Genomic DNA, 17,292 nt, shown 5'->3' with positions numbered 1-17,292 from the left:
AAGAATAGCTTCCAATAGATAAACCCAAAGATTTTTGATATCATGGCATTAAAAATTTAAATAATGAACAACCTAGTCAAAATATCGCGCATTTGGTCACAGAAGGTAGCGCTTCCCTAGTCCAGCACGACAGATTTGTGTACCTAGCGCGGTACGCTTCTATGAACGACGTCATCATCGACTATTTAAACGGACGGATTTCGCCTAGCCAGCTCAGTTGGCTGTTGAACAGCTGGCGAAGCAGATCACTGCGCTGTGTGTTTTCACAGCTAGTGTAGCTAAGTTAGAAGTCCGTTACACTGCCTGTGGAGGTACGCTACCCAGTTTGTACATGTAAGCTCCATTTGCAAACACGGTTAACATAGTGTCGTGGTATTAGTTGTCTCTTTCGCTCTACCCATCATCATCAGCGTTCATTCATTTTGTGCGCTTGGGTTTAATGTTTGAGGCGAATGTGTAGGTAGGTAGATCTAATTTCTTACTAAATTGCACAACGAAAGTTTATTATTTACGTTCGATCAATTCATTGATTCATTTCCCCATCACGTGATTCATTTCCACTCAGCTTATAGTATTTTGATTCTACTAATAGGTACATACTACAAAGCCTATTTATGAATGAATGTCTTGAAACTATCTTGAAAAAACCGTTGCAAAAACGCATCTTGTCCATATATAAAATTATTTTCAATTCTTGTATATTTATAGTTTCGATATATGATTAACCCTTAAATGCGCAATGTTGTTTTAAAACAACATTGCGAAAACCATCTCAAAATTATCATAGTAACGTATTGAAGCTGTGAAATAATTTTCAGAAAATTTGAAAAAATTGGTTTGCGCCTTTAAGCGTTAAGACCACTTCAGTCGCTATATTTGAATGCGTACTTTAGGAAAGTTACAATAATGGCTAAATATAACTAGAATGCTTGGTCTATACATGAAATGTGATTATATTGTCTAAAATTTGATTTTTCTTCACTAACCCGGGTATTTTACCACACACAATCGAAAAGTTTTTACAAGCTAATCTTATGCTGTAAAGATTTAGTTCCAGATATTAGTTGGTCACAGTTTTCTGTCTTCTTTCTTCAGATCTTCTTAAATAAGTTTAATTGGATTCGATCACCTACTACAAATGAAATGACCTGATAACCAAGAAGGTTTGGTTCAATATATAACATTCGATGTTGATTGGTTGTGACTAAACCATACGTAAGAAATATGTTTTATTTATTATTACTATAAATGTACTAAGAAAATAAATATTTTACATTAACCCATTATATCCTAGCGTATGAAATTTCATACGCAGAAATATCCATCGTTTAACGAGTATTTACTGTAGAATTTTGGCATCTAACTGCTTTATTATTGCACTAACGGGATCTTTACACCTCATATTTCATTGTTAAAAAAGACTGCTGCCATTTTTTGTAATTTTATTTACATTTTTGAACCGTCCATAGTAGGGGCAAATGGCGGCTGAAAAGTAAGCAATACATTTAGTTAGATTTTATTGTTGGAATTCGATCTAATAACTCCATTATGTGACAAAACGTTCCCACAGTTATAAAAGAAGTGTTGTCTATCAGAAAATCCGAAGAAATATGTGAAACAACTTAAAATTTGTTGTTTTTATTTAATCGTGCGAAATTTTTTGCACGAGATATTTTTATTCTCAAAACCATTTTAAGCGGCGATTTTATTTTTCCCATAATCTTTGATACATTTTTTGATGGAATTGGAGATATCACTGCATTTGGCTCACTTTTTGAAACCCCTGGGATATAATGGGTTAAGTAGTATAGTCCTACGTCTACAGCTCGTGCAACCCCATAGGGCTGCCCCTTGTAGTTTTTCATTTAAATTTATTCGTTCATTTCGAAGATACTAATGCGCAAAGTCGATATGTTTTCTCAGTTGGTATTGATATTATACTGAAAATAATTTTAAGCTCTTCAATGTAAACTGCAAAAATACTATTTTTTACTAAAAAAAGAAAAAAGCATAATTTTTGAAAAAGAATAAAACATTGTTTTTATTTAAATTAACAACAATGCCCACCTTATGTCCTTCACGATAATCCAAATTGGGTGACGCATACGGGCCTGTAATTGCGGTCATCTACACATATCTACTCCCGCGATCCTGCGTACATAGAAACGACTCAATGATCAAGTCAATATGTTAGCACGAATTTATAACCGCTGTCTCAAGTGCGATTATGTCAACGCTCGTTCACATGTGAAAATTAATCATTAATTAATCAAACTTTTGGTTCCTGTGGTCGAGGACCATGCCTTCAAACTTGTTCTCAAAAAAAAACAAACTCTTATACATTAGAAGTCTCAGGGTGTCAAGGCCGGATACGCTAGTGGTATACGGGAACTCTCTACCGTTCAGATCTGAACCGTACACTTGTTATAACTTCGTCGCGGTTTGCACGAACATTCAAGACAAATACGTAAACGAGTATACTGATAGAGTAACCCGTTAATATACAAACGCTCGTGACCTCTGCGATAATACAGCCCTGGTCTCAAACTCGAACATACAATTGCGATCATCTATGCAAAGCTACACCCTAAATCTGGCAAGCAAAAACGCCCTTGCGATCAAATGGATGCTTTAACACCTACAATGCATAAACGCGGTCGCCAATGCGATTGTGCAAACGCGCGTTTCCACGCGATCATGAATCGACCGCGTCCGGAAGACTCCACCCTTGGTTATAGTACCCTACTGAAGGTAGGTCAGTTCTAACATCTGAGCCCTACACTCAAAACTTTACATCAGATTCGTAATCCACGCGAATATTCGAGTATTCACACGAATATTCGACTATACAATCATATTAACATACAATCGCTCGAATCCTGCGCGATCATGCTCGCGAATTGACTGGCTCTGGAATCTTAGAACCAAGGTTAAAAGATATAAATGGGAAAGTAGCCTACCGTTTTCCATGCACCTGTTCGGAAGTCTGCAAGAAACGAAACTACAGACAAGCAAACATCGCAATCTTCTCAGATTGCCGAGTATCACTGTTGGCAATAAGATCATCGAAATGTAAGTCCAAACTTGTTTGGAAGTGCATCATATCCTTACAACATCTGGCAACTCGGAATAAAGTAATGATATTCTACGTGCCTGACCGCCATGGAATCGTTGGTAAAGAAGTGGTCGACTAATTAGCCAGGCGTGGTTCATCAAACATGTTTGTTGGATTTCTAAACATATCTACCTTTGACATTAAACTAGAGCTTTCAGCTTGGGCAAGAGACCAACTACTAAACGACCGGCGTGATCTATTAGGCGTTCGACAAGCTAAGAAATTCATATATCTAGACACAAGAGCCAAAAAACTAATGGATCTGAAATGAAAAGCCTTACGTATAATCAGATTATTAATCACTGACCTTTTTTGAGGACATTGTCGTGCCAAGTATCACCTGAAAAAATGGCAAAAGTCAGGACGGTATTTGTCGATTCTGTGACCACGAGCCCGAGAGTATATTCTCTGTCGTGTAGCATTATTTCTTTGAAGGAAACGATACTTCGGAAGGCATCTTATGATGCCTTGCGAGGTAAGACATACCTGTCCCAAATGGATTCTCAGCTCCACTAATAATGTAGTACCTGGTTGGGACGACACATGTGGACAAGCAACTCGCTTCCAACTACCATGGGTTCGGGTAATTTGTAACATGTATACCAAACACGGGCAGCCACAAAAGATAACCTGAACAGTGGTCGCAGTGGCAGAAATTAAAATCGTAGCTCGCCTCGGATCTCGCATACGTGAACTCGTCTGGTGATTAAGTGAACGTTTTAACACTTACAAACACATAAACATGGTCACAAGCGCGAATCTATAAACGCCGATGTTCGCGCGATCATGAATCGGTAACGTCCGGAAGTCCCTACCCTCGGTTCCAGTAGCATTGGTACAAGCTTCCAAATCTAATTTACAAAAAACGAAAAGAAAATGACGCTAATATACACTATAAAACACGTTCCATGGCGATATGATCGGGAACTCTAGTGATAGGGAGAACTCACTCTCTTCTTACATCTAAAGAGTTCACTGATAATAGGATTCCTGGTCCGCGCGATCATTGAAGAACACAATCAAATATGCAAATGGGCACACAAATATAAAAACGAATTGACAAACGTGAAGTTACACGCTAGAACTCGCGACATACAAACGCCCACGCGAACGAACACGTTAACATTGAAACGCTCGAGCCCTTCGTGATGAAACTCAAAGGCGCACATGGAATCGCGATTCCCCACGCAAAATTACTCCCAAGTTTTTGCAAACACGAAAACGCCCCGCTAATTATGTGAACGCAATAGCACTTAAAATCTAATCAACACTGCTAAAGAAATATTGTAATTTTACATTTTGGAAGTGTATCCCAATTCCCATAATCCCCCCAATTTCATTACATGTAAAAATAGTTCGCTTATTTAGCCTGAGTTTTACATCAAAAGGGTCAACATCTGAGACGCCGTCAGGATCTGCCGCCGTTACTAACCATCACTACGCTGGCAAGGCCGCACTCTTTCGAATCATACCTGTAGATCTGCATGGAAGCAACCGTTCGGTGTCAACTTACGCGTTCTTGGATGACGTGTCGTCGCGGATGCTGGTCGACGAAGATATTGCGATACAATCGGGAGTCAAAGGAGATTCGCTCCCACTGTGTCTGCAGTGGACAGCAAACATGAACCGAAACGAGACCGAGTCTCGACGGATTGCTTGGAAGATTCGTGGAGAAGCCGATGCGACAAAGTTCACGCTGAGCGACGTGCGCACTGTGGGTAAGCTGGAGCTACCACGGCAGCACCTGGGATACACGGAGTTGGCTGATTCGTTCCCATATTTGAAAGATCTTCCGATCCAAGATTACGGGAGCGCATTGCCTCGTATTCTTATCGGTAGCGACAATGCTCACGTAACGTAAGATACGAGTGGGCCAGCCTGGAGAACCGAGTCGCGGCTCAGGTGGACTGTATGCGGGAAACAAGACAAACTGTGGATCACGCGCACAGCTTCCATATCAGCGAGTGTCAGGATGATCGGTCACTACATTATATTGTTAAACAGTACTTCTCGGTGGAAAGTATGGGTATCGAGGTTGTAGGATGTCCCGAATCTCCAGCGTGCGAACACTATCCTTCTGAAAACTAAGAAGCGTGTCGGTTAGCGGTTCGAGACGGGACTGCTATGGCGATATGAATATTTCGAGTTCCCGGATAGCTATCCGATGGCAGTTCGTCGATTGCAATGCTTGGAGAGACGAATCTTGAAAGACCCAGTGATTGGCGAGAATATTGCGAGACAGCTATCCGAATACCAGGCAAAGGGGTGCATCCATAAGACGACCCCGGAGGAACTGGAGGAAGCGGACCCCAGGCGAACTTGGTACCTTCCATTGGGTGTCGTTGTAAATCCGAAGAAGCCATCGAAAATCCGTATATTTTGTGATGCCGCAGCCAAAGTAGATGACATTTCATTGAACACGATTCTGTTGAAAGGACCGGATCTTCCGAACTCTCTTCTGACAGTGAATTCCGGGAAAGACGGTTGGCCCTCTGTGCGGATTTGAAAAAGATGATCGATCAAATTAAAATTCGACGGGAAGATCGTCATGCACAACGGATGCTTTGGCAGGATGACCCAAGTATGGAACTCACAGTATATCTGATACATGTCGCTTCGTTTGGGGCCACGTGCTCACCATGCTCGTCACAACATGTGAAAAATTGGTATGCTGAAGAACATGCTCAAGAGTTCCCAGCAGTGGCCAACGTCATAATCCGGAAACATTACGTCGACGATTATCTGGACAGTGCAGACAGCGTAGAGGAAGCAGTAAAAATAGCGTTGGAGGTTAGGCACATCCACTGCGTTGGGGGTTAGGCACGTCCTTCACCTGCGAAATTGGTTGTCGAACTCCAAGGAGGTTCTGGCACGTGTCGGGGAAGGCGACCCTGTTCCGAGAAATGCATCCAGCTGGACAAGACTTGCTCCATGGAACGGGTACTTGGAATGTACTTGAAACCAGAAGAAGAGTCTTCACGTCCTCAACGACACTAGCGGTTGAGACAAATCGCCCTACGAAGCGACAGGAATTGCAGGTCGTGATGAGCCCATTTGACCTAGCTTGACTATTGTGTTTCTTTCTCGCCCACGGCAAGATATTAATTGAGAAGGTATGGAGAGCAAAAACCGAATGGGACCTGCTGATTCCGGCGGACCGCCGTGTTCCAATATCTGAACCAGATACGCACTACTTTCCCGAACATTCGATCGAGGAGGTCGTGTTGCTGCAGTTGCATATATTCGTTGATGCTAGCGAGGAAGCATATGCGTGCGTATCGTATCTTCGTGCAGAGTGCCCGGGCGGCGTAAGCAGAGTTACATTGGTGGGTGGCAAAGCGAAGGTGGCTCCTTTGAAGACGCTTTCTATTCCGAGGCTGGAACTGATTGGACCGGTAATCGGAGTTCGACTACGCAAAGCTATCATCAACGGACACACGCTTAAGTTGGACAAGACGGTCATGTCGGTCGACTCCAAGACTGTATTAGCATAGATCAATGCGGACCATCGAAGATATCGGCAGTTCGTTGCATGTCGAGTTGGCGAAATACTTTCGAAATCTAACGCGGCGAAGTGGAGATACGTACCGAGTAAGATGAATCCCGCAGATTTTGCAGCCAAATGGGGGGGGGGGTGAGAGGACCCTGCTTTTCCTCTGATAGTCCATGGTTCGGGAAGTGTTTCCTCTGTGTGCCGGAAGCACAGTGGCCGGCGGGAATAAATCCTGCCGAGGAGACGACCGACGAGGAATTACGGCCCTGTCTGGTACACAGTGAAGCGATTTTGAAGACTGTCATCAATTGGGACCGTTTTTCCAACTGGATACGACTACTGCGAGCGGTGGCGTATGTTCTCCGATATTGGAAGATTCTGCAACAGTGGTCAAGAAACGAAGCGCCACCAGCTGGGCCTATCACGCAGCAAGAGCTGGCACTTGCAGAGTCAACCATTTTTCGACTGATCCAAAGTGAAATGTAGTCCGATAAAGCTATACTGACGACGAAGGAAGATGAGGCGAGGAAAAGGTTCTAGAGACGACAATGTGAACCTCCCATCCCAAGTTCGGATTGACGGTGACGAAATCGAGATGGTCGACGAATTCGCTTATTTCGGCTCACTGGTAACCGCCGACAATGAGAAATTCAGCGACGGATCTTGGCGGGAAATCGTGCCTACTTTGGACTCCGGAGGACGCTCCTATCGAACGACATTCGCCGCCGCACGAAATTGATTATCTACAAGACACTGATTAGACCGGTGGTCCTCTACGATCACGAGACCTGGAGTATGCTCGTGAAGGACCAACGCGCCTTTGGAGTTTTCGAACGAAAGATGTTGCGTACCATCTATGGTGGCGTGCAGATGGAAGACGGAACGTGGCGCAAGCGAATGAACCATGAGTTGCATCAGCTGCTGGAAGAACCATCCATCGCGCATACCGCAAAAATAGGAGGTTTGCGGTGGGCTGGTCACGTTGTAAGAATGTCCGACGACGACCCGGTGAAGATGGTTCTTGAGGGCGACCCTACAGGAACAAGAAGACAGAGCGCACAGCGAGCACGGTGGATCGACCAGATAGAGGACGAGCTGCGGACCCTTCGAAGACTGCGAGGCTGGCGACAAGCAGCAATGGACCGAGTGGAGTGGAGACGGCTTCTGCATACAGCAAGAGACAACAAGGCTCTAGCCTGAACGGTAAGGTAAGTAAGCAAAATCAGGAAACTATCTCCATACATGGATGACGCTGGAGTTATCCGTTAATATTCTAGGATCCCCGAAGCCTCATTCGCGGCGTAGGATACCCGATTTCCGATAATACTATCAAAGAAGCATGTAGTCATCCGTATGCTGCTGGAATGGTATCACAGGAGATTCCTGCATGCTAATGGGGAGACTGTCGTCAATGAGGTGAGGCAGCGATTCTATATGTCTACGCTACGCACGATAGTACGGAAGATCGCGAGGGAGTGATGTGCAACGCAAAAAATGGTGATCCCACGCATGGTGCCGCTTCCGGTGGCCAGAGTAAAGGACTTCGAACGTCCGTTTTCCTACGTAGTGATTGACTACTTCGGACCAATCGCTGTTCGTGTCAACCACAGCACTGCGAAGAGATGGATCGCATTGTTCACGTGTCTCACAACCCGTGCAATTCACCTTGAGGTTGTACACACGCTGACGACCGAATCCTGCAAGCAAGCAATATGCCGATTTGTCAGACATAGAGAGTCCCCTCCCCGGCGAAAATAAGTAGCGATCAAGGAACGAACTTCGTTGGAGCAAACAACGAGCTTCGCAAGAAGATGATAGCCATAGACGGACAGCTTGCAGAATTCTTAACCAATACAAACACTCGGTGGATATTCAACCCACCAGCGGCGCCGCACATGGTAGGTGCTTGGAAACGATTGGTGAGGTCGACCAAAGTAGCTCGTGAACTCCAGAACGTTAACTCTCATTCCCCTAGAGGCAGAGCAGAAAGAGGCGTTGACACTGAACCATTTTCTCTTGTCGGGTTTCCGTGAAGTGGTACAGCCGCCGAAGGAGCAAGCGGAGCCGAAGATGGTTTGCAGAGGAGATTGGTAGATTTGCCAAGCTATGTTAAACCAGTTCTGGCGGAGATGGGTACGAGAGTATCTCCCAACTATTACTCGCAGAATGAAGTGGTTCGTCAAGACGAAGCCGATTGAAGTTGGAGACTTGATAGTCATCGTTGAAGAGAAGATTCGCAACGGTTGGGTTCGGGGTCGAGTCGTTCAAGTCATGAAAGGAAGCAATGGAAGAATACGTGATGCGGTGATACAGACTGCCGACGGAATCCTACGGTGACCGATGGCCAAACTGGCGAGACTGGATGTAGATGGTGGCAGCGGACTAGAGCGGACTCACCTGATCAGCCTTGCGAGTCGGGGAATGTTACGAAGGGTCGCACCAGTCTCTCGAGTACCCCCCCGGTCGTAAGAGAGCGCGGTGCGTCGAGCGCAGGACTGACACGAGCTCTCGGACGGATTTTGACGGTTGAGCGAAAACGAATAATATCAAAAGAAGATTTGACAGACCGATACCTTTGCGTTTGATTTGTAGAATTCAATAATTTAAAGTGAATTTAATTGTGGAACAACACTGAAGTATTTTGAGTAAAAGAAAGAATAATTATGAACTTATATTCACATGTGTGTTTTGGTCAGATAGCTGACAATGGGAAGATTGGAGGAAAAGGTGAATTAGGGTGACCAATATGAGTGAACTGAATACAAAGCGAAACAATAAAAATAATCGACACATTTAGTTTTTAGCGTAACATCCAGAACAATGGTATATTGCTGAAAAGACTCCGAAAATTACTCCAACACTTTCATAGGTCGCTCAGTCCATTTGCTTACAATAATTGAATCAAAAACTGTAAGCAGAGAAACTGCTTAATATTTTAACCCAGAAATGATGAATGATATCTCTGGACAAATAAGATATTCATCTTCTAAAATTTATTGTGTGGCAAGCACTTTGTACGTGCGGTAGGAATATCCCAAAATTGCATTACCGCAGGTTCAATTAATAAGAAAACTCCCGCAAAAACGAATGTTTGCTGAAATAGAATAGCAAAATTTTAAACTAAAACACGCTAATTCACCAGATCAGATCACAGCAATGCTCAATAGATAGGGGTATTGAAGCAGCATCTTTCTTGTAAAAAGAAGGAGAATTACAAACACTAAACTGAATATAAACCACCGCACAGTGGGACGAGCCCGGACTTAAGTCCGTATGTGAAGGTTATGCGATATTCCCACTAGTATTTTTCTCGTATCAGATGAGCCATCAGAGACATTTTGCGAGATTTTAGGTGATTTGAACGTAAAATGGATTTTTGACAGCTTTTTGAAGGTCATAACTCAAGTGTTTTTTGCATTATTTGACCATAACAACTACATACGATTATTTTCATTTTTCAAACAAACGGTTGATTTTATGCATTGCATTACTTCACCAAAATTATCCGTGTGATAAAATTACATCGTAAAATCGCCAAAAATTAGTCGCTAGTTGTTTTAGTTAGTGTTTAGATAACTTTTTGTCATAATTTCTTAATGAAGTCAAACTTCTAATGCGATAACAACAACGACGCCCGTGAATGCCCGCGATCACACTATACTCATTCAAAAGCTTTTAATTTTCTCTTTAAAATGAGTCTATGCTAGTTTTGCGAAAACTTGCGATAAGCAGTCAAAATTTAAAAAAACTGTCAATGGAGACGCATGGTTATTAGTGATATTGAATTTGAATAATCACTTTATAGCTAGAATAATGACATTAATATATACACAACTTTCAAATAGCATTGAGAGCATAATCTACAAGGGTTTTACTAGTGATTAAGAATAAGAAACCGATTGGGAAGTTTGGTTTTTAGGTGGTAAAGGTATTAAGAATGTTTAAAAATCAGTAAATATTCTCAACCATCTGAAATATGTCATAAAATGTTTCTGGATATATTTTTGCTAACTTATGCAATAACTGTCAAATTGAGTGAACACAGTTGAGTTCTAGTCATTTGGTGAGACTATTTTGATCCGAGTTTGCATAGCACTGATATAGCTTAAGGGTATGCGATATTATCCATGTAAAATAAGACCATTTTTAATTTTAAGATATGAAATAAGCAATCTAAGTAACTTAAAACACACCTGTGAAAAAAAATCTTGTTGATTAGTGAATGTAAATCAACATTCCACTAAGACGCTCAAAATGTTTGTGTTGGAAATGAATGAAAATGTAGTTTTCATGTCAAGTAACCCAATAATGAATTAAACGTTCCAAAATTAGTCTAACACATCTTATTTGATCCTTAAAAACAAAATAGTCATTTATAAAACCCCCTAATGAGATGACAATCAATTCGTTTCAATGTGGAAAATAAATTTCAAATTTACTATTGAAAAAAATCATTACAAAAGACAATATATTTACTTTTGAGCCACTCTAATAAGTAGTAAAGTTAATTTCTATTTTCATAACCAAAATAGCGCACAAAAATTTCTTTAAAAAAAATTTTGAACCTTCACAACACAATAATTATTTTTGAGCCACCCTAATGTATAATGAATTGTTTTACAAGTGTTCATATAAAAAACGATTTAGCATACGAAAATTAACATACACAAATTTTAAGAACGACATCGAAAAAAAAAATTTGAGACACCCTAATGAATGGTAAATGTTTATTTTTAAAATGTTTCGATATCAAAAACGAATTCAGCGCACCAAAATTACATAAAAACGTCCTATTTGAACCGATACGGTAAAGTTTGGACTTTAGTCCACCTTTTGTTCTAAGTCGTGCCACTGTGCACTGCGATCTGGCAACACTGCAATATCCACTGCTCGCGCGTGGTTCGGCAGTTAACAAGTACCAGCCGGTAAGTGTAATGTTTGTGAATGAACGTTTCAAATTTTGACAAGTGTGATGGGAAAACAATTATCCTAAAAAAATTAAAGGGTTGTGTACAGGACACGACCACGGTGACATTAAAAATGTGGCTTTTTTCAAGAGCGTGCAAATGAATTTTATCTATCACACATATCGACTCACGTTCTTGCTCACTCGCCTGTTTTCATATGTTACAATTTGGGGAGGGTATCCCATCAAAACATAATTTATTGAAGGTCTTTTAACGGTAATCTATTAATTAATCAAGTATCTTAATAGGTGATTGGCATTATTTGGCTGATCCATCTAGTAAAAATATGTTGGGAGTGGGCGTAGCGTATTGGTAAATCGATTGCCTTGTACGCAGCGCACCTGGGTTCGAGTCCCGACCCCGCACATAGGGTTAAAAAAAATTCCTAAGAGATTTTTCTAACCCGAAGAGGCGAATGACCTTAAGGTTAAAACCTCTATAATTGAAATAAAAAAAAAAAAAAAATAGTAAAAATAGGCTGGTCTGTCCAGAAAATATATTCAAAAGAAAAGTTTCATATTGAGAGCTGTGATGAGTAAGCCCACGCCCGCCAACGGAAATATACAATATCCATGAAATATGAAATTTCATTTTCCATTTAAATTTTCAATAATGTACTAATGAACTTAAGTAACCAATCTTAAGTTAAAGTATTTCTTCATCGATTAGTGGTGGAAAAAATGAAATTATTTGATAAATTATATTGTTATGCAACGTTCGCACTACCAGTTAAAACGGGATTTTATGCTATCTTGGTGACATTTTTCTTGTTGCTAATTATTAAAACGTGTTATAACGCTGTAGTGTAAACATTGTATTAATAAACCAATTCTGCAGCGTTTTATGTTATATAGGTGTTTTATGTGGTAATAGGACTGACATAATTATATCTTCAGTACAGCGGTTTGTTTCATAATTTAAAACAGATTTATTTTAAAATTTAAATTAGTATACCCAACCGTTCTATTTGTTGTATACTTTTAAACGCAATTAGAACTGTGTTTTAAATACATAGGGTATGACAGATATTCTGACTCGATAAACTGGGAAAACAATTTTGAGTCCAGTAACGCTTAAGACATGGCTTGAATTTGAATCGAAAAAGAACACCCGCTTAAACTGCTGCTGGGACGGTAAGTTCTGTTTTAAAATTTTCCGTTGTGTGCAGTACGAAACAAAAGTGTTTGAAATTAGAAAACAAAAAGTTCTGCTGGGAATGTGATTGTTTCCGATGCAATTACACTCAGATTTTTCACGCAGGGGATACAGGCCTTGTAAATGAAAACCGCGTAAATTTAAAAAAAAAACGCGTTAATGAAAACCGCGTAAATTTCAAAATCCGCGTAAAAAAACCTGAGTGTACTCTCCTATATAAAATACTACGCTGCTGAACAGTGCAATAACTACAGAAGCACGTTGTCAGATGCCGCTGCAGCCATGATCTTACCCGTTCGACATAAGAACAAAAACTGATTCAAACGGGTACGTGTCACCTCTATTTATAAACTAACCGTATATGGTTTAGTCACTTAGGTGCGAGTGTGTGCAAATGCCAACGTTACCGAAAATCGATAGCGCTTATTACATCGCCCGGAGACGATGTTGCTCGTATAGGATAAGAGCAACAACTGATTTAAACGGACATGCGTTGCTTCTATTTATGACTTTTCGTGTTTCATTGAGCAACTAAGCTGCCCTCTCTTGACGGCTGTGTCTGAGAAATCTGCCTCACGAATGGTAATTTTCCCGTTTTCCGTGAACATTTTAATTTTACAAATTTCCAAAAGTCTACTTTTATTGGGGAGATATTAAATTATTACCAATATTTAAGTTAGGTGTTTCTGAATCGGTAGGTGTATGAATGATTAAAATCCATCTAGTAATATCGGAGTTATAAGCGTGCAAACCTTACATAGTTTCGTTACATGGGAGATAGTTTAGATTTTAGAATGACACCTAGCCCCAGATAGTGGAGTAAGACATTTTTAATGTCAAAAAATACCTTCGGAGAAAGTGCTTGCTATTTTAAAGCTTAGCAACTTCCTCGTACTTTGTTCTTTCGTTAGAAACACGATCTGAAAATGTACCTACCTTTGCTGATGATTCGTTGGAAAACATAGACGGGCAATTTTCCGAGAAACGATTAAATCGACTTGTTATTTTCTTTTGCTCACAACAAGATATAGATCCGACAACGAGGCTACAGAAAAATGTCTGAACACTTGGAAGCTTATTGCATTCCGAAATCTAGCGAGCATTTAATTGCTGTCTTGTGCCAAATTGAATTCTTTTTTCCAGGCACCATTCCGTCTGCAGTGGAACATAAAATTGATTCTCAACGTGACGAAGGCCTCCTCCGGCAACAGAGAATCGTTGTGCTAAACTCGATGTAAAAGCAAAGAATAAATACTAACCAGCAGTCTGGAGTCTCATCGTCATTTCCTTTCTGCCAGCTGGATCCGGAAATATGCTAATCAGCCTCTACTAGAGTAAGACATTGACGTGCTGTTTGGCGAAAAATGCCACGCGCCTCCTTCATCGAATCCCTGTCTCCGTCGCGTCGCTCGGACGACTAATATTCAGTGATGGGTGGCAGCATCTTGCTTCGGTTCCGGTCTCCATCGTCATCATTGTCGTTTTCATTTACGGTTTATTTTTTCATTCTGTTTGCATTTACTGTTATGTCTATATACCCCCGTTTGTGTACCAACAAATCGTATATACAATATTTTGTTCGCTCTTATTGAAGCCAATATGTTTCCTTTTGGTGATGGACATATTTTCCGTCTAATTTTTTTTACAGCCTTCGCTGAGCCTAGACTACTCGTCGGTGGAGACGATTCTGCTCAAGAACGAGGGCGACTTCATCAGCGTCGAGCAGGGCAAAGAGTTGTCCCGGAAGAAGAAACAGCAGCAGCGGGAGGAAAACATGCGGCAGCTGCTCGACGTTACCAACTCTCTGACGACGGAGGAAATTAAGGATTTCGAAATGAGGTTAGTGCAGTTTGCTTTTAACTAGAGGGTTCCGAAGAAGGGACGTCCAATTGTTCAACGGGTCGGGGTTTTGGAGTGATTTTTTTGTTCAATTCTCTTGAAATGGACTTTTTCTCGTCCTTTTGTTCGATATTTTTTTGCATTGAAGTGCCAATAAACGGCGTCAAGTGGTTTTTCTTTTGAATACCATTACTTGAAAAGAGTTTTTTCTTCCCAAGTTTTAAGCAGTTTTTTGCTGTGTTCAAAACTAGGTTAAAATCCAGCACGTTCTTCATGCTATTATTAAATTGATATTTCACCGAGGTATCAGTCACAACACCTTGGCAGTGAAACGCAATTCTGAATGAATATTGCTGTGTTGGATGTTCAGAATGAGATCACGTCATCACCGAGAGTATTAGTCTGGGTGAACCAGTTAAAAAGAAATAAAAAAAACCAGCAGTCGTCTACTCAGTCGGACGACGAAACATCCAAACAACGTGCGAATGATTTTTATTGCACCATCGACAAAAGAAGAGTTTAAACGGACTCCAAGGATAGCCGGCAAGCGCACGTCCAGTCTGGAATAATAACCGGCAGAAGCGCCATCAGAAAAAACGCTTTTAATCCACCTAACAGTGTGATGAGACATTTCTTATAACTCTTATCACTCTCTTCGGATATTATATCGTTTGAGAACATTTAGAACTTGATGTTTCGCGATGTTTTTGATAACACATACTACATGGGATAGTGGCAGGACTCAGAGAATCGCTCAAATCAGCATAGGACAACATCAGTGCTAGAAATCTCAAACCAAATCAATGGGAAAGCGAAAAAATGGCCCATAAAATAGACATTCCAACGATTTATTGTTAATGCTCTGTTAATAAAATATCCAAATTGTGGTGGGAAAACTGAATTTTCCTAAAGGGGTTATTTATTTATCATTCGCATGTATGAAAAAAGCCTTATGTTTACATTTGTAAGTATCGCCCTTTTCACAAAAAAAAAGCGTTGAAATGAAATCCCAGCTCCTGATATCACGTTATCTCTGAAGTGCATGCGTGCATAGTTCCAAATTTTACTTCGACATCGACTTTTTCTAAAGGTGACTTCCCAGTAGTATCCTTGATTTGAATTATTACCGCTAATCCTAATGCCAAAGAACAAATAAAAACCTCTCGAAAACGAACCGTTTGGGGAAATCATCATCATTACTGGAATTTTCATTTTCACGAAACTTTTCGATAGCCTTCCGTCACATGCGTTAATGCACTGGGTGCACAGTGCTCCGAAAATCTAGCGAAATCGTCTTAGGGCACCAGCGGGTCTAATTCAGAGCTATCTGCGCGGCGAGTTAAATCTGTAAAGAACACTAAAAATTATTTTCCATTCCATAATTTTCAGTTCAGCAATTCGAGAGATCGTACTCACCGCAAGCCATGAAAAATAGACTACGTTGTGAAGCGATGGTCACTATTTATTAAAAAATCACGGTTAAATAAAAAATTAAACTATTAAAAAATTTCAAATAGTTTATAATTTTCACAAACTTATTAGGATAAATTGTTTAATAAGCTTTCGTAATATTGTGTAGGAAAAAAGCTGAAAATATCAGTATTTTCTCTATCTGCAACATATAAACCCTTAAGTATACCAATTAATAGGTATACGAATTGGAATAGGTTCGCCAAATTTTGGAAGACGTCTATAAAATAACCTCTTGAAAGCTACCTAAAAATTGTTGTAGTTCGATGCAATAAAAAATCATATTTGGCAATTCATATTTGGCTGATACAATTGGGGTGTCAATGTATTATAATAGATATTCAGCATTCGAAGAAGTTTCTTGTGAACGAGTGTAGAACGACTTTGTTTCTACTTACTTGAAGTCAGCGGCGTAGCCAGAAATGCGGTTTGGCGGGGGTTTGGTGAAAATCGATCTTACTGTCTAAACGGCATAATTCCGAAACCATAATTTTTGAAGTTTTAAAATTATGCAGAATTATTTTCCAGAAAATAGTAACAAGGTTCGTGTCTTTAGCGAATTTGTTGCGACTTTATTGTAGTCATGAATATTAACCTGAGAAAATTCACCATAAATACTTCTTGGACGATATACCGTCAAAATTGTTTTATCAAATGATGCGCTGTTTAACGTTTGTAAAACTCATCGAAGATACTAAACCTCCGAAATTGGCGGTTTCAAAATGATGTTATCTTGACCTTAAATAACTGTTTTTAAACATTTGACCTATACATACAATTGGTCATACAACAAAAATCAAATGCTCATCAAAATCGATCAGAACCTGCTAGAGTCGAATGGAAATCGTCATTTTTCATAAATTTCTCTCTACATTCGGAAAGTGTTACCCTCGTTATTAATCATATTACGTTTTCGTCTCAACTCGACGCATTCCCAAAATAAAAACCTGTTTTAATCCATCTAGTGATGCAATTGTGCTTGTCTCATTTGTCCAGACTACGATTCCATGGCTGGTTATGTTCAATACAATAGTGGGAATGAATATTACATGTTCAGTACGATTTGCACATATATACAATGGATCGACAGCCACGATCTTGAGATACTATGTGATACTGAAACATCGCTTGAAACCAGCGGCGGATCATGGAGAAAGATCCGAGAGGTTCAGGTCCTGCCGAAAATTTTCAACTTGTTAAGAAATTTTAAATTAGTTTTAATTTTAAAGTAGCAACCCCTCACTGCATACTCC

General features: G+C 40.3%; 1 protein-coding gene across 2 annotated transcripts in view; it reads left to right on the top strand.

Moving 5' to 3' along the window:
* The window catches only part of LOC131693922 (uncharacterized), a 489,601-nt gene that overhangs the window by 315,385 nt on the left and 156,924 nt on the right, over positions 1–17,292 (top strand). For both annotated transcript variants that reach the window (XM_058982194.1, XM_058982195.1), the window contains one exon: positions 14,379–14,569. In XM_058982194.1, the coding sequence (XP_058838177.1) occupies positions 14,379–14,569 (191 nt within the window). The remainder of the gene's footprint in view (positions 1–14,378; positions 14,570–17,292) is intronic.

This window comes from Topomyia yanbarensis, chromosome 3 (assembly GCF_030247195.1).
Source record: "Topomyia yanbarensis strain Yona2022 chromosome 3, ASM3024719v1, whole genome shotgun sequence".
NCBI lineage: Eukaryota > Metazoa > Arthropoda > Insecta > Diptera > Culicidae > Topomyia > Topomyia yanbarensis.
The sequence above is the reverse complement of the archived record's forward strand: the minus strand, read 5'-3'. Positions and strand labels throughout refer to the sequence as shown.